Source organism: Elgaria multicarinata, chromosome 4 (genome assembly GCF_023053635.1).
Source record: "Elgaria multicarinata webbii isolate HBS135686 ecotype San Diego chromosome 4, rElgMul1.1.pri, whole genome shotgun sequence".
NCBI lineage: Eukaryota > Metazoa > Chordata > Lepidosauria > Squamata > Anguidae > Elgaria > Elgaria multicarinata.
Genome location: NC_086174.1, coordinates 22733987 through 22754484, shown reverse-complemented (window position 1 = coordinate 22754484; position 20498 = coordinate 22733987). Strand labels below are relative to the sequence as shown.

General features: G+C 47.7%; 1 protein-coding gene across 6 annotated transcripts in view; it reads right to left on the bottom strand.

Moving 5' to 3' along the window:
• Positions 1 to 97: 97 nt before the first annotated feature.
• The window catches only part of KLC4 (kinesin light chain 4), a 74294-nt gene continuing 53893 nt past the window's right edge, over positions 98 to 20498 (bottom strand). For 4 of the 6 annotated variants that reach the window (XM_063123946.1, XM_063123949.1, XM_063123948.1 and 1 more), the window contains exons 14-16: positions 4353 to 4477; positions 1373 to 1430; positions 98 to 1164 (exon numbers count right to left, since the gene is read on the bottom strand). In XM_063123946.1, coding sequence (XP_062980016.1) covers positions 1075 to 1164; positions 1373 to 1430; positions 4353 to 4477 — 273 coding nt within the window. In that variant the 3' untranslated portion in view covers positions 98 to 1074. Of the gene's footprint in view, positions 1165 to 1372; positions 1431 to 4352; positions 4478 to 15484; positions 19329 to 20498 lie in introns of those variants that run through there. The other 2 variants (XM_063123950.1, XM_063123951.1) reach the window with 1 other exon arrangement.

Genomic DNA, 20498 nt, shown 5'->3' with positions numbered 1-20498 from the left:
CGGCTCCTTCCTTTGTTCCACTGTCGTAGGTGTTGCACTGGAAAGACAGAAATCCAAGGCAGGAGCGATTCAACAGCAAGATTTGCTCCAGAGACTGTTGGCAAGCTAGTTTCTGTGATCGTTTTTTATTTGTTAAATTAAGACAATGACAATCAGAGGTGAATCACGGGTGACACATAGCTAGCGGCAGCAGGTCTCCCTGCAGTTATCCCCATTGCTCTGCGCTACAGTTGTTCCAGCTAAGGCAGACACAGGCAGCCAGGCCAGAGTGGGTCAAGGCTTGTAGAGTGGAGTGTATACACATATGAAATCTGGCATCTGGCCTTTCTCTTCGCGTCTTGAGTTGTCCCTTGACTTAGACAAATTAGCCCCCCACAAAACAGATTTATGACATCTAACCAACAACGCCATGGCCCCTTCCTGTCTGCATCAGAAGTAAAATGGGCCACAAGCAACGGGACTTGTTTGGGAAGGCCCTCACCACAGAAGGCTGCAGGAGACAGATGAGGGGTTTACAGTGCAGACGTAGATGGCACAAGGGACTACCAAAGACAGGGCTTGGGGGTAGGCACCGAAGGAGTGAGTGAGTGAGTGAGTGAGCCACTGTGAGAGCACCGTTGGAGGTGAGCTGCTCTCAGCAAGTCCTGTATGATAGAATGGGTCCACAATTAAGGAAGAGGTGAGCCTCTGTACCTCAGCTCAGAGAGCCAGTGTTTCAAGTAAGAGCTCTTGGGAGTCCCTTCTGTGCAATCGGCGAAAACATCACTTGCAAAGAGGGTGGAAAGTGCATGCATTCATCAAAGCTGCTAGTCCACAGCAAATAGTAGGAGGGAGCCCTCCTATCGTGTCTGGCGGTGGTCCCATATGGGCTTGTATCCCCCAGTGACAGAGTATGCTTGTCTTTCACGGTAGTGAGATCAACACGAGAGACGGAGAGAGTTCGAACAAGTGAGGAGGTGTAAGTGTTGGTTGCGGCTGAAATATCCAACACTGTGATCGACTTGAGATGCAGTATCCGGATGGTGAAGCAGTTGGCATCTGAGATGGGGTGCAGAGATGGTGGAAGTGGGGGGTTCAGTTGGAGGTGACCAAGGAGCTGTGAGAGGAGAGATCCGTGCTGCTTGCACTGAGGGGCTTGTTCTTGACCCGAAGGCCTTGAGAATCCTGAAAAACAAACCCCCTTGCTCATGATTGTACATCTTCCAATTGCAAGTATATCTGCACTAAGAACAAGAGCTTGTGTTTACTGGTTTGAGATTAAAACTATCCAGCAGGTAATCAGATTTATCTACATACCGCAGCCTTCCCCCAACCTAGAACCCTCCAGGTGTCTTGGACTACAATTCCCAGCATCTCCCAGCCAGCTTCTCACCTGGAAGGAATCCTCGCTAGATTTATTCAAGTAGTTCAGCGAAGCTGCTCGTTTCATGCTAACAAAAGAGAGAGAAAAATAAAGTTGTCTTCACAGTACTGCCTTTAGGCCTGTTCTTCTCCTTGGTTCTTCTTGTTCTGGGAACATAACACTAGACAGGAAATAGCTGGGAATCTTCAGCTTTGGGCAAGAAATCTAATGCAAGTGCAAACCATCGTTCGTTGATTTGGACAGATTGGCCTGGTTCAGACCACATGCTAAATCACGCTGCTTAACCACAAAATGGTTAACGGAATGCATGCATTCCATTAACCATTTTGTGGTTAAGCAGCATGGTTTAGCATGTTGTCTGAAACAGACCAATGTGGTTTGCTTCAAAGGAGGGAGGGGGGACACACGATCCCCAGTGTGCAGCCAGGCTTGTTCACGCAATGCCAAACCAGGGTCTGTCGTCACATCTGAGCTGCCTCACTGGGTCAACCCTCAAACTAAGTTACAATCCCTTGAGGTTGCTGTACCTAAGCAGATACAACAAGGAACTGCTATCCTCTTATACTGGTCTTCCAAAACCTGGTGCCCTGCAGATGTTTTGGACTACTACTCCCAGAATTCCTGCCCATTAGCTATGCTGGCTGGGGCTAATAGAAGTTGATGTCCAGAACATCTGGAGGGCGCCAGGTTAGGGAAGGCTGCCTGATGACTGTGGCAATATTCTCTAGCTCAGAGGTGCGCAGAAGGCAAATTGCAACCAAGTGCTGGTTTCCTGTAGAACATCTACGGCAGTCTTCTCTAGCCTAGTGCCTCCCAGATGTTTTGGATTTCAACTCCAGGATTCCTGCCCCCATGGCCATGCTGACTGGGGCTGATGGGACTTGAACTCCAAAACATTTGCTGGGCACCAGTTTGGGGAAGCTTGGCTTAATGCTTGCTGGTTGCTGCCATTCTTGCAAAGAACATTGGACTATGTGGGCCTTGGTCTGATCCTGCACTGCAGGGGCACATTTGATGTTTCCAAGCAAGACTGCATCACAGATTGGTTACACCTTAACTGTGAGGGCATCCTGCGGGTGCCCGCTTGCTTTAAGACACTTTCAGGGAATAAAAAAAGCAAACGTTAGACCACTGAAGACTGGATTCAACCTACCCTTGTTCTAGTAATCTATAGTAATAAAAGAGGACGTGTACCTGTGGGGCTGTTCACACAACATGCTAACCCATCTTCAGTGGTTGTCCATGTGGTGTTTTGAACTGTGGGTTATTTGTTGAACCATGGGTTAGCAGGTTGTCTGAATGCAGCATGTTTTCTGCAGGGTGGGTTTGTGTGTTGTTTGAATACAGCACAGTTCCTGCAGGGTGGCTTGTTAACCGTCCTGCACGACTCAACAACAAACCACAGGTTCTCAAATATAAGCCACACTGTATGGGTAAAAAGCCAGTCTGGCTGCTTTCAGACAGCATGATAACTCACGGTTCAACAAACAACGCACAGTTCAAAACAACCACACTCAACCATTGAGTGTGGGTTAGCATGTTGTGTAAAAAGCCTCTGTCACTGACCATCATTCACTGCCATACTGCCAAGATTGTGAAACCTAGATGCCTGAAAATTGGCATGCATACTCGGAGGACCCTAGGGGTGGGCACCCCGGGGTTATTTTGTTTTTTTTATCATCAATTAATTTTAATTAATTCTTCACAGGCGCACTTGGTGGGAACATGGGAGAGGGCCTTCTCAATGGCTGCTCCAGTGCTTTGCAACTCTCTTCCCGGGGAAGCTAGGCTGGCTCCCTCCTTGATATGCTTTTGGAAGCAGGCAAAAACTTCTTTGTTCCGGCAGGCCTTTGGAGAATAATCTTGCCCTCCATCTATGTTAAGGACTTGTAAAACTGTCGTGCATTTTAAACGTTTAATGTTTTAATATTGTTAAAAAATAATTAAATTTTTGTACATTTCTTTTCCTAGGTTTAAAATGTATATGTTTAAAATTCTGTAAGGCCACCTTGAGGCCCAGTATTGGGCAACAGGCAGGATACAAATAAATATAATATCGTATTTCTTCAATTCTAAGACGCACTTTTCCCCCTAAATAAACAGCTCTAAAAATGGAGTGTGTCTTAGAATCGATGGCGTCTTAGAATCAAAGCAATACGGTAAGAGGAAAAGAGGAAGCTCCTGCAGCAGCCTCGAGCCATGTGAGCGAGGAGGAGCTGGTTGGGTAAGCGCCTGGTTTTTTGTTAGTCAAATTTATTCGTAAGTCCCATCGATTTCCATGGGACTTACTCGCGTGTCGTCGTCCCCTGGTGCAGAGACGTAAAGAGCGGGACTGGAGAGTTAAGTTTACTCTTTGTTTCAACGCCCCCCCCTTCTTCCCGCGCAAAGTTTCTTCTCTCTCAGAGGGAAAAAAGAAAAGGACACAACCATCAGAAGAAAGTGCGGAGGGGGGGGAGGAGGTTGGCTGGGCGGTGAGGGAAGTATTTCTTTGATTCTAAGATGCCCTTTTTTCCCAAATAAACATCTCTAAAAATGGGGTGCGCCTTAGAATCAATGGCGTCTTAGAATCGAAGAAATACGGTAATAATAATAATGTGTCCATGTGGTTAAAAACTGCAGGGGAAATTAGTTGGCAGACAGACCCAGTTATACACCTGCGCCCTGCCCCCCCCCGCATTGTGGAGCAGCCCCCCTTAGGGGAATGGGGTGGCTGCAGCCACGGCACCACTCAGACGGGATGGGCACAACGTGTCCAACTCTGACGGCTGCGTATGTTTCATTGCAAGCTGCTCTGACTCAAACGAGGGCCTATTACACAACCCATATGAAGCCGGCTCTGTTCATTAGAAGCCAATGAAATGAGAGAGCCAGAGCTCAAAGGGTTCTGCAGTTGATGAAAAGTGTGCAAGTTTGGGGAGGGGGGGCGTTGAAGCGAGGGCTGCAGCCGTAAAAGACGGCAACTAGCTAGACACTAAGAAGGGCCTCCTACTTGGTGTTCCTCGGTTCCAGCGGACCGTTCCCTTGCAGCTTCCTGACTAGCATTTCGCTGCTTCTCCTGATCACATCCCGAATCTTTCCAAGCGAGCCGCTGCGTTGGAGGGCACCGGTGCCATCCTGGAAAGAAAGACAACTAATGACAAGGGGTGGTGGACAAACACCGCTATTCCAGAGATCAGAAGAAAACATTGGCTGGGTTCGCACAACACGCTGCCCCATACGGAGTGGTTGAGCATGGGTTGTCGTTTTTGAACCATGGGTTTGCGTGTTGTCTGATCCCAGGACATTTTCTGCAGGGTGGCTTGTTAACCATGAAGCGTGGCTAATTTTTCTCGAACAACCCATAGTTTGTTGTTGGGTTGTTCAGGGTGGTTATCAAAGCCACACTGCATGGTTAACAAGTTACCCTGCAGAAAATATCCTGGGTTCAGACAAAACTCTAACCCATGGTTCAAAAACAACCCACACTCAACTACTGAGTGTGTGTTAGCATGTTGCGTGAAAAGCCCCAGTGCCTCAGGAGTCCCAAGTCAGAACTCAGTAACAATCTCTGAGGACAGGGATTGGGAATCTCTTAGAAAAATAAATATTATCTGGAAACAACATGGCCAATTTTAAATGGCTTACACCAAACCTTTACAGAAGTATATGCAGATTCTCAAAGACCGTTTATAACTTCTAAAGCAGAGATGGGCAACTTGTGGTCTTCCATATGTTTTAGCTTACAACTCCCATCAGACGTAGCCAGCGTAGCTAATAGTAAAGGGATGATGGGAGTTGGAGGCCCAAACATCTGGTGGGCCATAAGTTGCCCACCTTTGTCCTACAGAATTCAGTGCTACAGCTGGATGATGCCCACTTCAGATTCCATTTGAATGCTTCCCCATGAAAAAGTAAAGTCCCTTCATGTGGAAAACTAGCATGTGCAGGGAATGGGTTCGACCCAGTTTTCTCCTTTACCTGCTATTTTTCTAAGTGCAGGGAGGGTTTCCCCACCCCCCTCCACCTCTTCGGAAGAGTATTTGAAAAATGTGATTCCTCCCACCAGTGAAATGTAGTAATACAGTCTGGGTAAAGCTATGCCTCTTGAGTCTACTGGATGCAAAAAATGGTCTTCGCCCTAACATATATTTATTCCTAAAAAGAATGAGTGAAAGACAGGAGGTTCACTGAAGTTATGGCTGTGTTGCAAACATTCAGCGGAAAATGCTTTGTGGCAACTATCCAACTCTCATAACTTCATAAAGTTCTTGCAACCATGAATATAAACCATATGACCCAAGAAATTATGCTCACTGACGCTCTCAATTTACCGTATGCAAATAAATTGCATATGATGGGGAATGATCACCTAATAAATTATGGAATTCCCTTCCTGGGGCAGAGCAGCTGGCCCCCACATTGTTGAGTTATAAATGACAAATAAAAACATTTCTGTTCACCTAAGCTTTGGGGATGTAATCTGGCCCTGCAATTTTACAATTTTAGGTTGTCTTGTATTGTGTTATGTTGCTGTTTCAGCTATATGGTTGGAAATTTTAGTTATTGTGCATAATGCTGCATTTTTGCATGTGTTGTATACCTCTCTGGGCTATTATGGGGGGGGGTGGCATGAGGAAGGGTGAGATAAATACGATAGATATCTGTTAAAATACCTAATTCTTGAATTGTTAAATAAATCCCAAGAACCTTTAATTCAGGTGTACACAACCTTTTTAACCCATCTTTTCCTTACTTGTGCTAGCAAGGGAAATTCTGGGCAGGGTCCCCATGGCTCTGCAGGCCACACTGGAAGTGGCTGAGGGCTGCATGCAGCCCACGGGTTGTGCACCCATTTTAGAAGCACGTTACTAAGACAAGAGTCATACATACAATTATCATTGCATAGGCCTCTTAACAACAGTGTCTCAAGTTGCCACTATTGGTACATGGAAAGAGGATCCTCTGTAGCCATGTGGTCCGTGCGTGTGTGTGCACCACACAGAATTTCAGAGCAGTTGAGGGAACGCTGTAAAACGTAGCTTGTTGCTCGCCCAGAAGACTTTTTGAGTGGCGATTATGCAGGAAGTAGCTGTGCCATCCTGAAGCAAGGGCATCAGAAGAGCCCTGCTGGATCAGATTAAGGGCCCATTTAGTATCTAGTACGTTTCCAAGAGTGGCTAGCTAGATGCTGGACAAGAACCAGGGCATGAAGATTTATCACTATTGGGAATAGGGAGAGCCAGTAATTTCATTTTCTCCCCTCCTATGGACAAGCAAATTATTATTATTATTATTATTATTATTATTATTATTATTATTATTATTATTTTATTTGCAATATTTATATACCACTCAATTATCTAACAGAGATTCCAGAGCAGTAAACATAAGTATAAACAGTAAAAGAAAGATTTAAAAAGCAAATTAAAATTGTTCAATTTAAAAACAAAGGAACCAGGAAAACAGTGGCTAGTCAGTTGAGGAAGGCTTCTCGAAACAGAGTTGTTTTCAGGAGGCGCCGGAAGCACCCTGACCTCCAGGGGCAGGGAAGGGGCCACCACATTCAAGGCTCTTCTCCTGGTGGATTCCAATCAGGCCAAAGGTCCACGTGGAACCACCAGGGGCATGCCCTCCAACGACCTCAGTGATCGGGCAGGTTGGTAAGAGAGAAGGCGCTCTCTCTGGCATCCAAAATAGCACAGATCAATTGTTTGGCAGGGGGCATCTTTGTAAGCAGGGCCTGCAGTTGCATGAAAAGGTCTCTGGATTAGAACAGCCATCTGCATATTTTTAAGCCCATCTAGACATCTCTGTGTTTTAAAAGTGTGCTTTTCTTTGTCATAAAAGCATGTCATCCTCTCGAATTCAAAGTCTAAATCAGGTACCATATTCAGATACCAAGATGGAGGAAATGAATAGCTTTGATCTATAGCTGTGCTTCTCTCATTGGTCACTGTTATTGCTACAACCGTTTTTAAATATGGTTTCTTTTTTTTACTTTTTTTGTCTTAAAGTTCCCTATGCCTCTTAGGGGTTCCTAATCTGTCTCTATTTTTAAATGCCTATTTCTCTATCCCTAATTTTATTTATTTATTTATCACATTTCTATACCGCCCAATAGCCGGAGCTCTCTGGGCGGCTCACAAAAATTAAAACCAAAGTGTAAAACAAACAGTATAAAACCATAATATAAAATACATAATATAAAATTACCCTTTGTAATATTCCTGATCTTCATGAGTTTGTATCCTCCTTGATCTGCCTGCCTGTATCTACAGGTTGCTAGAAAATATTTCAGTGTCTGCCAACGAACAGCAAAACACAAGATGTGCTGATGGCCAGCAACTAAAAAGGCTTTAACAGGAGAGTAGAGAAGTTCATGCAGGACAAGGCTGTGGATGGCTACTAGTCCCAACTCCAGGGATTCCTGGATGAGACAGATTATCTAGATCCATTTCAATCTGGCTTCAGACCTGGTTATGGGACAGAACCAGCTTTGGTTGCCTTGGTGGATGACCTGTGCCAGGAACAAGACAGGGGGAGCGTGTCCCTGTTGATTCTGCTGGACTGCTCAGCAGCTTTCGGTACCATTGACCATAGTATCCTTCTGGGCCACCTCGCTGGGATGGGACTTGGAGGCACTGTTTTACAGTGGCTCCATTCCTTCCTGGAGGGGTGGACCCAGAAGTTGATACTGGGGGACTTCTGTTGGACTTCTTGACCATTGGCCTGTGGAATCCCTCAGGGTTCTGTTTTGTCCCCCATGTTATTTAACATATATATGAAACCGTTCGGAGAAATTATCCGGAGTTTTGGGGTGCGGTGCCACCAGTACGCTGATGACACCAAACTCTACTACTCCTTTCCACCCGATTCCAAGGAAGCTGTTTCTGTGCTAAACTGGTGTCTGTTGGCAGTAATGGCCTGGATGAGGGCAAAAAATTGAAGCTTAATCCAGATAAGACAGAGGTGTTCCTGGTCAGTCGAAAGGCAGATCACGGAATAGGGATTCAGCTTGTGCCGGATGGGGTTACACTCCCCCTGAAGACACAGGTCCGCAGCTTGGGTGTACTTCTGGATTCAGCCCTGAGCTTGGATGCTCAGGTTTCAGTGGTGGCCAGGAGTGCATTTGCACAGTTAAAACTAGTGCGCCAGCTGTGCCCGTTCCTTGAGATGTTGGACTTGCCCACAGTGACACATGCCTTAGTTACATCCCCATTGGATTACTGTAATGCGCTCTATGTGGGGCTGCCTTTGAAGAGCATTCGGAAACTTCAGCTGGTTCAAAGAGCTGCAGCCAGATTGTTGACTGGGGCTGGTTACAGGGAGCATACAACTCCCCTGTTAAAGCAGCTCCACTGGCTTCCAGTCAGTTTCTGGGTGCAATTCAAAGTGCTGGTTATGACCTATAAAGCCCTATATGGCTCGGGTCCAGGTGATCTGAAAGTCCATATTTTCCCTTACGAGCCTGCCCGTGCTTTGAGATCTTCTGGGGAGGCCCTTCTCTCCCTCCCACCGCCACCACAGGCATGCCTAGTGGGAGAGGGCCTTCTCGGTGGCTGCTCCCGGGCTCTGGAACTCCCTTCCCAGGGAAGCTAGACTGGCTCCTTCCTTGGTGTGCTCCTGGAGGCAGGCAGACACTTTTTTGATCCAGCAGGCCTTTGGCGAATAGTCTGGACTTCTGTTATGTTTTTTAATTGTTGTGTTTTAAATGTTTTAATATTGAGGTGTGTTGTATATTTCTATTTATAAGTTTTAACTGTATATGTTTTAACTCTGTAAATCCACCTTGAGGCCCAGCATTGGGCAAAGGCGGGATCGGGATCATCATCATCATCGTGGCTACATGAACCTTTCCAAAAGCCATAGCATATTAATACCTTTCTTAGGCCAGCTCAAAGATCACCAAATACTGTGTAGGATTTCAAGTTCTTCAGCACGCTTCATCAGGCAAGGTGGTAAAAACTGAGCCCAAAGGTGACAGGGGAGGGGGGGAAATTGCGGATGTCCAAGCCACAGAGTCTGCATATGGTTATCATCTTAAGATGGAAAGTGGAAGGAGGCCACAGATATACTCAAAACTGAGCTCTCCCAGTTATTGTGATGGTTTCCATTTGCCTCTGGGATTCTCCCAAATAAAGAACGGAAGCCAAATCAGATAGCTTTACCTAATGTTTGAGAGGGGATGTACCCTCGGAGATTAAAGTCCCAGCTCCAGGTGGCATAACATCATCTTCCTCAAGTGTAGGATCCTGCTAAATTTGAACAGGTAAATTTGGCATTCTCCAGGTCACTTTTTGACTGGCTACATGGTACCTCCAGGATCGCAGGCTGGATGCCTCTGAATGCCAGTTGCTGGAGAAGAGCAGGAAGAGGCTATTGTGCTCATGTTTGTGGGCTTCTCGTTGGAGCTCCTGGCTGGCCACTGTGAGAAACAGGATGCAGGGCCAGGTAGGCCTTTGCTCGGACTCAACAGAGATCTTTTATGTGACATTACAGGAATTCGGTTATGTTATATATGGCTCCATTGTCATAGGCTCCCTGTTTCAAGTGATTGGTATGGGAGAGTTTGGAACTTGGCATTACTGGAGAAACTGATTCAATAAGTTAGATGTTTAAGAGACCAAACAGATATTGACGCATTTGAATGTGTACGGTCACCATAGGGTGACCATATGGAAAGGAGGGCAGGGCTCCTGTATCTTTAACAGTTGTATAGAAAAGGGAATTTTAGCAGGTGTCATTTGTGTGCAAGCAGCACCTGGTGAAATCCCCTCTTCATCATAACAGTTAAAGCTGCAGGAGCTCTGCCTAGAGTGACCAGATACAAAAGAAAGCAGGGCAGGTGTGGCACTGAACGTGGGAACTGACCGTGCAATTGGCTCAGAGCACGTCATTGCTGCAACTTGCAACATACACACCCATTGTAGTTTTTCAGCAAGTGCTGCATCATCAAGATGATGTTAAGAATCAGATCTCAGTTGTGCAGGAATCTAACCTCTGGGGACTGGTGGTGTATATAGAGCGGAAGAGAGCTGTAAAAATGCTCTATTTAGCTTACAGGAGGTGTCTGCTGCAGAGCTGTGGCCTTTCTGGCCATGGAGAACAACTAAGCTGGGGGGACTCTATCAGAGGGCCCAACCCTCTCGCTGCACTGCAGCCGTCGATCCCTGACTGAGCAGGATCTTGGTGGTTTTGCTGAAATCTTCACGCAATCACGCATGCTGTTACTTATTATTCTGAGAGACGCCGACACCTGTGCCAAGGTAGCATTTCTGGACCGGTTCTGGACTTAGTGCCAACTATGGGTCTCTCACAAATATTAACTCCTTCCTGCCTCCCCCCTACAAAAGAGCAGGATACAATGTGGATTTTTTTGTGAAACATGTGGAGCAAGTAGCATACTCATGAAAACCAACAAGGGAGAGGGCCTTTTCTGCGGTGGCCCCCCAATTATGGAACAATCTCCCTGATGAGGCACGCCTGGCGCAAACATGGTTACCTTTTTGGCGCCAGGTAAAGACGTTCCTTTTCTCCCAGGCATTTAACAGGGTATGTTGAGTTTTTAACCAACTCCAAAATGAGCTTTGGCCTGGCTGAGTGTGTAAAAATTGTTTTAAATGTTATCCGTTTTTATGTTTTTGTTTTTAAATTTTGTATATTGATTTTTAATGTTCAGTCTTTTTAATCTAATCCTTTTAATCTTTGCAAACCGCCTAGAGAGCTTTGCCTCTGGGGTGATATATAAACGTAATAAAGAATAATAACAACGTTGTCATATGGCACCAAGTTGTTCTCCCACCCTTTCAGCTCAACAGAGTTGTTCGGTTGCTCTGTTCTCACAAACCGGGAACAGAGGCAGTTGGATGCCAGAACTCTCTGGGGCCTCCTTCCCCAGTCTTGTGCCCTCCAGCAGTTTGGGACTACAGCACCCACAGCACTAGCTAGCATGGTCCGTCCTCAGGCGTGGTGGCAATTGTCAACCCAAACACCTGGAGGGCACCAGGTTGGGGAAGGATGCCCTGGGAAATATTCCCACACGCTTGGGCAGTGCACCGCCCCTCCCCATGACCTTACTGACTTCAGCCATCGACACAGTAACTCCCAGACGTCCTCTCTCCTTGCACTGGAAGCACAGCAGCCCTTGCTTTATGGAGGGCCATAGGCACAAGAAGGACAAGACGAGGCGGCCCCCTCTCAAAAGGCTCCTCCAGAGAAAAGGGATTTATCGCTGTTGTGGCCGTTGTGCCTGTGAAGAGCTGCCCAACGGCACCAGATGGGAAAGGGACACCAGGTTGCACACTGACTTTTTGTTGGGGCAAGGAGTGCGCTCAACCTACATGTGGGTTACTGGGGAGTGTCGTAACAGGACTCAGTTTGGTCTTAGCTATTTGGACTGGTGTTAATCTCTCCTACTGATGTAGACAGCATGTTTTATATATACATATATATATATATCGAGAGAGAGAGAGAGAGAGAGAGAGAGAGAGAGAGAGGAAGCCAAAAGTGCAGTTCCTTGCCATTGGCCGTGCTGGCAAGGAATTATGGGAGTTGCAGTCCAACACATCTGGAGGGCACCCACCTGGGGAAGGTTCCTGTTTTGCCTAGAAGTAATGAACCCATTATTCATTACTTCCAGGGGGCTGGAGTGTCTTGAAGTTATCCCCTGTTACAGTTACCCCTTGCTCAAGGAAACCTAACCTAGATGCAACCTCCTTTGGCAACTATCCCTTTTGGGGAGATGGCTGTGGAATATGTGGTTGCCAGCCAGCTCAAAGTGCTCATGGAAGCGGACAGGTGCCGATGTGTCTGTACCTCACTGTCACCCCACTCTCCACGAGGGGCATGGAGCCATGATCTCCATCGATCACATGAGAGGCGCATCTGCACTTGCAAATGCTAGTTCCTTTCACAACATTCGATAAAAAAACTCCTGCAGTCGTTTACGGCCCCAAGTCGTCCTGCAATGGGGTTTTTAGAAAGAAAGTGGAGCTGTTGGTCTGTAAGGCTTAGGGGCCCCTGAAATAAGACCTGCGTCTGCCTTGAATATCTTTCAAAGCACAGTAAGTTTGAGGTGAGCTCACCCAAAATTGGTTCGAGGGGTAGCAAAGACACGAGAGACATTTCTCCTTACCTCTTCCTGTTCAGCTACTACTTGAGGTTTATACAGCAACTTAGCAGTTTATTAGCATTCAAGAAAGCTATAAAGACAGATTTCTTCCAGCAGGCCTATCCAGTGGAATTTTAGGATGTTTTAACAATGTATATTTTGATTTAATTCAGTTTTATATATTTTATATTGACTGTTGTTCTGCGCCTCAATCAAAATGGAGAGGCAGGTAAGAAATAAAATTATTATTATTATTATTATTATTATTATTATTATTATTATTATTATTATTATTAGCTCTGGCACATGTCCAAGCACTGCAAGGGGGTACCCCAGCTAGAGGTCCTTTCCATTCTATAGCATAGTGAAAAGGCAGTCCATTGGGGTGATTGTTTTCAGGGTCTGTGAGTGGTACTTTTGGCCGTGCCAACTTCATTGCTTAATCCTTTTTGGAGTTGAGATGACATGGAATCCATCATCTGGAAACAAAGCCCTATGAGGAGAGACTGAAAGAACTGGGCTGAAAGAACTGGGCATGTTTAGCCTAGAGAAGAGAAGATTGAGGAGAGACCTGATAGCACTCTTCAAATACTTGAAAAGTTGTCACACAGAGGAGGGCCAGGATCTCTTCTCGATCCTCCCAGAGTGCAGGACACGGAATAGTGGGCTCAAGTTAAAGGAAGCTGGATTCCAGCTGGACATCAGGAAAAGGTTCCTGACTGTTAGAGCAATGTGATAATGGAACCAATTGCCTAGGGAGGTTGTGGGCTCTCCCACTCTAGAGGCCTTCAAGAGGCAGCTGGACAGCCATCTGTCAGGGATGCTTTAAGGTGGATTCCTGCATTGAGCAGGGGGTTGGACTCAATGCCTAATTGGCCCCTTCCAACACTACTATTCTATGATTCTATGAAACCCAGAGCAGATTCACAGCCTTGCTGAAATCGGAGCCACCAGCCTCTACTGCCTCTAGCTGAGTGGATATAAATGCAGTAAGCAAAACCAGCAACGTCAATCCTATCCTTGTCTACCCAGAAAAAAAGTCCCACTGAGTTCAGTGGGGCTTACTTCCAGGTAAGTAGGTATAGGATAGCAGCCTCAATTTGTCGTAACTAAGCTTGCTGTAGTTATTTGAGATTTCCTTTCCCTTTTGCGCAACAAAGAGTTCAGTAAAGCTCAGATGCTTGTACACTTCTACACCCTACTGGGCCTACCATTTATTTATATATGGATAAGGAGTCATTTTGCACATGAAGCTTTTCCTAGCCCTGAACCTCCTTGCTGAGAAAAGCTTGACCAGTTGAACCGTACCAACCAAATTGGTGTCCAGTTGAAAATACCTTTCAGGAAAGCCAGACATTCACTGTCTACGGTTCCAGACTGATCCAGGTGGGCACTCCCATCGTGGACATTATGAAAATGTGACAAACATATCCCAGTTCACCCACCGAAGAGATTTTGACCTAGTTTGCACGACACAGCAGTTTCCACTTTGCATATCTGACCTCCGCTTGGGGATTGTGGTGTCATGCAGATGGTCTATTTTAGGCTTATGCAAGGGTTGCTTAACCCTCGCATAACCCATGCTAGCCAGGTTCACATGACATAACAACCCACAGTGGGTTAAATAACCCATGGTGGGCTGTTGTATTGTATGAACAGATCCTTTGACCTTGGGCAGACAACATGAGCAGATTTGTTTGGCTTTCTTCCCCAGGAATTTTATTGTTCTTGGAATGGTGCAGCTAGAAGAAAATGAGGCATGACAGCTGCCTTACCTAATATGGTGCCCTCCAGAGGAATTGTACTACAACTCCCATCCTTCCAGCCAATGGCCATGCTGACTGAGGATGATGGCAATTGTACATTAACACCTCAAGAGGCCACCAGGGTAGGGAAGGATACAACACAATGCAGAAAAGAGGCCTTGAGTATAGTTGCCCTGTTGAATTGTATTCATGCTACTATCCCAGAAAAACAACCCACTGACCCTGTTCAGACGACACACTAAGCCATGGAGGTTAAGCATTTTGAGCTAAACATTATGCCTTAGCATGTCGTGTGAACCATTCCTAAACCTTGTGGGTACATAACCACAGTTTAAATACGCTCACTAAGCATTTGCTGCAAAAGGGTTAGCGGATTATCCATGGCTTAGCGTGTTGTCTGAACAGATCCAGATTTTTATTCCTAGAATGGCCAAAGCAATATTAAGGAACATTTCTCCTTTGTTGTCTAGATAGTCAGACCCACTGAAAGGCAGATCATACCAGGAAGCAACCTTTTTTGTTGTTGTTGAAAAGCGAGACTTCTTATTGTTTCTTATGGTTTGCTTTCCCCTTCAGTTTGACTCTGTGCATGGCTGTTCCCCTAGGAGCAGACATTCCTCTCCACAGGAAGACCATCTCTCTTTGCATCATAGCCACACAGAGGTGGTTCATTCATACTTTTCACACGCACGCATGCACGCAGACACACACACCAGGTTCTAGCTCTTCTACTGAAGCAATCAGAAGAGAGAAAACCCCCACAGCATCTGCAGTGTGTGTAAGTCTAAAACAGGGGTGCACAACCTAGGCCCCCCATGGCCTTAACGGCAGCCCTCAGATGCCCTCTCCCCACTGCTGCCACCATTGAATTTCCCCCAACTGATTTCTCATGAATCGTACAGTACCTACCAGGGATACGGATTGCTCTTTTCAGTGAGGAAAAAGCAATCTTTATGAGGATCTTTAAAGGAAGGAGTTGGGAGTCTTCTGTATCAGAGTTGCTGGTGAAGGGGGTGGAGAAAAGCCACCCCAAGCTCCCTCTCCCCAGCGATCGTCATACAGATCGAGGAAACTCCCATTTATATGAAGATGGCTGCGATATGTGCATCCGTGTGCGTAGATGTGGAAGTGTGTGCATCACATGCAACCTTCAGGGTCAAAAAGGTTGTGCACCCCTGGTCTAAAGCCTTGTCCTTGGAGGAAAAAGAGTAGACACGTATATCTTTTAAGACGGCATAGGGAAAAGAGGCACGAGGAAGCGTGGGGTTCAGGTCCTTCTGCCTTTAATTGGAGGTAAATTAGTTCACAACATAAAAGAAAGCACCAAGTCTGTGTCAAAAGGCAGAGAGGAGAACACACTTTCCGTCCCCCGCCCAGTGCTATAAAAATGGCTTGTGGACAGCCCAGCGCAAGGCAAAAGGCAGAGCTGGGAAGAGAGTTGAGAGAGCTTCAAGGGGAGGCACTGGGAGCAGCTTTCAGAGGCAGGCTCCAGAGGCCTCTTCGTAGCATCCTGGGACAGCCACCCCCCTCCCCTCCCTGCCCAGTGGGTAAAAGAAGGGTAAAGGAGGTCTTGGCGATTCTATATTGGGTCACCTCTCCCTACCTTTTCCCACAGGGGGAGAAAGCAGCCACTGCCCTGCCCCAACCATGCATAGCCAGCCCCTTTCCTGGAGCAGATGGGCAAAAAGCAAGAAGCCACACTACAAGCCGCGGAGGGCTCCCCCCAAAGGAGCCATCACAGGCATTTAGGACCAGGTGAGGCTTTCCCAAGCTGGCACCCGCAGGCCTCCACCACTAGCACGGCCGTGGGGTTAGGGCCTTCAAGTCATCCTGCTGCAGAACTCTGCCTGAGAACACCCTTTCTGGGTCAGACCAATGGCCCAGCGTGACCCAGTGCCCTGCCTCCAGCAGCGAGCAGCTCCAGCTGCTTCAAACAAGAAGGGGGAAAGAACCCAGCATAGGGCGATAATAGCACACGCTTTGTTATTCGGTTCCAGCAGTTAATCAACACCTGGAGCAAAAGGGTGCATACATCTTACTTAACACCTAGCCCTAAAATTCTAATATAGAAACGTATCTAGTCTTTCTTCTTCTTTTTTTTTTAAAAAGCCAGCTATACTCACAAGGACACCGAACCACATAAAAAAAAAAAGGGAACAAACCCCCACAGGCACAAAAGCTATGCTCAGTATGAGAGCTGAAAGGAAATCCTCCCTCACACCTGCATGCCCGGCAGCAAGAACAGAGCAGCTGGTTACTCCTCAGAAGCATAAAGTGCCATGCGACTGATGAAGAACCGTCTTCCTTAGAAACCGGATCCCCAGCCCAGAAAATCCCAAGGTCCACTTTCCCCCAGGCGTCACTACGTCCTACGTGCTAGCAAACACTTCCCCGAAATTTTCATTCTCTATTCTGCTCTACGGAAAACGTAACAATTCCCTTCTGATCGGCACCTCAGCGTCTCCCCTCTATCACACCCATTTCTAAACCCAATGTGTCCTGTTCACCACCTAACCTCAGCCTACCACCATGAACATATTCCCAGCATGCCCTGCAAGTCCCACCCTGTGCCCCAATTCCTGAAGGAATCATCTCTCTTCTCCCCGCCCCCTGCCCTGAAACACCTCCCTCGTCTCAGCTCAGTGGGAAGCCGAGCTGACATGCACTCCAGGCCCCGCTAAGGCTACGCTCCTACATACCTGGCAGTAAGTGCCAGTGAACACAGTGGGACTTACTCCTAAGGAAACACAAATAGGATTGCACTGAACACAGTGGTGCCCAGTGGCTCCGATGCCAGCAGGGCGGTGAATCTGCTCTGGGTTTCAGTCAGAATTCTAGAGGAGGTCTCCTTTAGAAGTTCTCCTGCACCTCGGAGAGCTCCTTTAGAGTTCTGACTGAAACCTGGAGCGGATTCACCGCCCCACTGGAATCGGAGCTACTAGCCTCACTGACTGAACATCCCGTTAACACTTCTACCCCACATCTACTACGGACTACCACATCGCAAGCTGAAATTCTTGCCCCCTCTCCATTCAAATCTTCCAGAGGCCCAACCACAGGCCTACCAAACTATTCCCACTTTCACATGGGCCTCCGACTCCCGCCTGTCTCTCTTGCATGCAAGGGCCCTTCACTTCCATCACTCTTGCATAGGATGTGCAATTCCAACTCTCTCTGAGCAACATCACACGGGGGGGGGGGGAATCGCGTTTCCTTACCGTCACTTCTCTGCCCCCACTTTTGTCCCTCATTACTTCCTCTTTCTGCCCGGAGGGGAAAGAGGAAGTAAACAAAGACCACGCAGCCCATTTAGGGGCTGTTTCAATCGCGCCACGTTTCCTGCACACAGCAGGAGATTGCATCACATTCCATTCTAAAAAAAAAACCGGATTAAAAGGGGTCTATTTTGCTACGGAAAAATGAGCAGAAGGAGTAGGAGGTGGACATCGTCGTCTAAAGGACGTGCGAACATCTGGCAGTAGTGAGGGTGTGACAGAACTCTCATCTTGTGAACCTCCCTGTCTCTTCCGCTCCCTCACCCTGCTTCTAAATAAGCATCCGCTAGAGTTGCTGCCTTCCCCGTTCACACACGCATTTTCTGCCCGCCATTTTGGGTGGCCTTTGGGTGGGCCTCTTGCGATCTCCGGCCTTAAGCAACAGCATTTATTCATTGATTTGATTTTACACCCTGCCTTTCTAACCCCACCAACCCCCATATGGCGCTCGAAGCATGATTCAAAATGTACGATCGTGACAATAAATTAAGAAATGTAAATAGGCAATGCCTTCCTCCCCACCGCCCTACGGGAGGAGTAGAAATGAAGCAGTGCCAGAGTCAAGCCATCCTGGTCTCCCACCTCTTGCAACAACAACAAAGGAACAGAGCACGGAGACAAACAAAGATTCTCAAGTTCATCGCCCTCAAGAGACATATTTTCTTCTGAAACGCAGGGCATCATGTAGTGCGACGGGCAGAGCAAGTCCAGGCCAAAGTCTAATCAGAGAAACCAGTACTGGACAGAGGGTTATTTAAAAAAAAACCAACCAAAAAGCCCTCTATGGCTGCCACAGCTACTATAACCTCCTCTCCTCCAAGTCATCCTGGGAAGCGGACTGCACCCAGGCCACAATGAAAAATAAGGTCCTAGAGCGGAGGTTACAGCTCAAGCTTATGTCTCTTCCACTTTTGCTCTGGCACATCCTTCGGGATTCTTGCGCTGTCGTCATCCCTGCTCCACCCCTGGTTATGATAGGCCCTGTCCTTTACCGCCTCAAAGAACAGGCTAAAAAGTAACCAACAGCTAGGAGGATGGGCATGGCAGTGAAGGCTATGTCCCCACACCCTCCGTACAGGCCCTGCATATGGTGGCAGACGGGCCTCTACAGCAGCAGCAGTGGGCACATTAGACGCCGTTTCGGTACCATACATCGATTACAGGGGAAAAAAACAGAATCACAGCTCACCCTGCCCCCTTACAATTAGAGGCCTGGGCTTGGAAACATGCATATCCTACTCTCTGCTAACTCCCCACCTGGCAGCAAGGGGTGGGGTGGGGGAAAGGAGGCAAGGGGGGAAGGCCAAAGAGCGGGGCAGAGAGCTCAAATGGAGGCAGCAAAATCCGACTTTATCAGAAGGCAAGAGGAAGGGGTGATGGGAGATTGTGAATGCGGAGGACCCCAGGATGAGCAGGGCACAGAAGGGGAAGCAAGGCTGTCTCCGGACAGCAGAAGCCTTTCATTCCTGCCCCCATAAGAGGACGGAGGGAGCCAGGAGGAATCCTGGTGACGTCCGGCCTTGCCTTGCCGAGGGGAAGGGGGAGAGGGGGAAAAAGAGGCAGCCTCCTGGCGTTTCTTCCTGCTCTCTTGCTGGTTGATGCAGTCGTGGAGCCGCGTGCAGCCAGCCGGACATTCCTCTGCAGGCGCTGGTCTGCCCCTCGGTGCCCACCGGGACGGAGAGTTGGGGGGCTGGCGCGTGGAGTCCTTGCCGAGGAGAGCAGGAACGGCGGGAGGAAGGGGATGGTTTGGAGGAAAAAGTCGGAAGGAGCGGCACAAGCATCCGGGTGATTGTGGTGAAGGAGGGGGGGAAAGGTGTCTCAGGAGGCATTTAAGCCTAGTGCACAGAGAGGAGAAAGACACAATTTACAAGGCCGTAGTGAGGATGCACAATAAACCCCAATGAGTTGCAGGGAGGGAAGGGGGAGAGACAGGCAACAGGGCAAGCATGGAGAACAAACCATCGCAGATGGGCGGAAAGTCACAAAGCTGCCCTTTGGGGAAAAGATAAGGCAGGGAGGATGACCTTTTTGGGTAACGAGGGGAACATGCACTTGGATAAAGGATGCTTGGAAATCAAGATATAGGCTTCGTTCAGTCATGCTTCTGGGTGGAAACACCACATACGGGAATACCGGGAAATCTGGGGGCCAGGCAGGAGCTTGGTGTGTATGTATGTGTGTGCGTACACACATCTATTTTAATCCGCTACTGAGTTTCATGGCGCAGGAGTGTGTTCTGGATAGAAGTACCGGAGGATATTTGCCTCCTTCCTTCAAAACCTAGGCTTTTTTACTGATCACAATGGGCCAAAGCCAATGTGGCATAGTGGTTAGACAATTAGACCGGGACTCGGGAGATCTGGGTTCTAGTCCCCACTCGGCCATGAAGTTCACTGGGTGAATCTGGGCCAGTCACAGACTCTCAGCCTAACCCACCTCAGAGAATTGCTGTGGGGATGAAATGGAGAGGAGGCGGAGGAGGAGGAGGAGGAAGAGGACTACTTAAGCTGCCTTGGGTTCCTTGCAAGAGGAAAAAAAAGGGGGGATATAAATGTAATAATAAACAAGAATCAAATAAAAATCTCAGGTTGTCAGAATATCTCTCTTCCTGGAAGAGCCCCCCCCCCTCCGCCAATAAATAAATAAATAAAAACACAGGCCTGAAAGCGTTAAGGAGCAGAAAACAGGACCCAGTGGTGGGGAGGGGGTGGGGAGAGGGGAGTGTTGGTAGTAATAGATGGCAACTTGCTTCCTGGCCACTAGCCTCCCATCCTGGGACATAGCAAGGCTTTGCATGTTGAGCTAAGGTGCCTGGGTGCAGCAGCAGGAGGGGCTCATGGCACATGTGAAATGGCCTCCTGCCATGTCCCTGCTGCACCTAGCCCAGACCAAGCTGGGCTTTGACAACCCAGCTATCCAAGAACTTTTTAACTGCAGCTGCCAGGGATCGAAATTGGGGCCACAAACCGATAAACCGCGTGCTCTACCCCTCCTGCAAGGCCAGC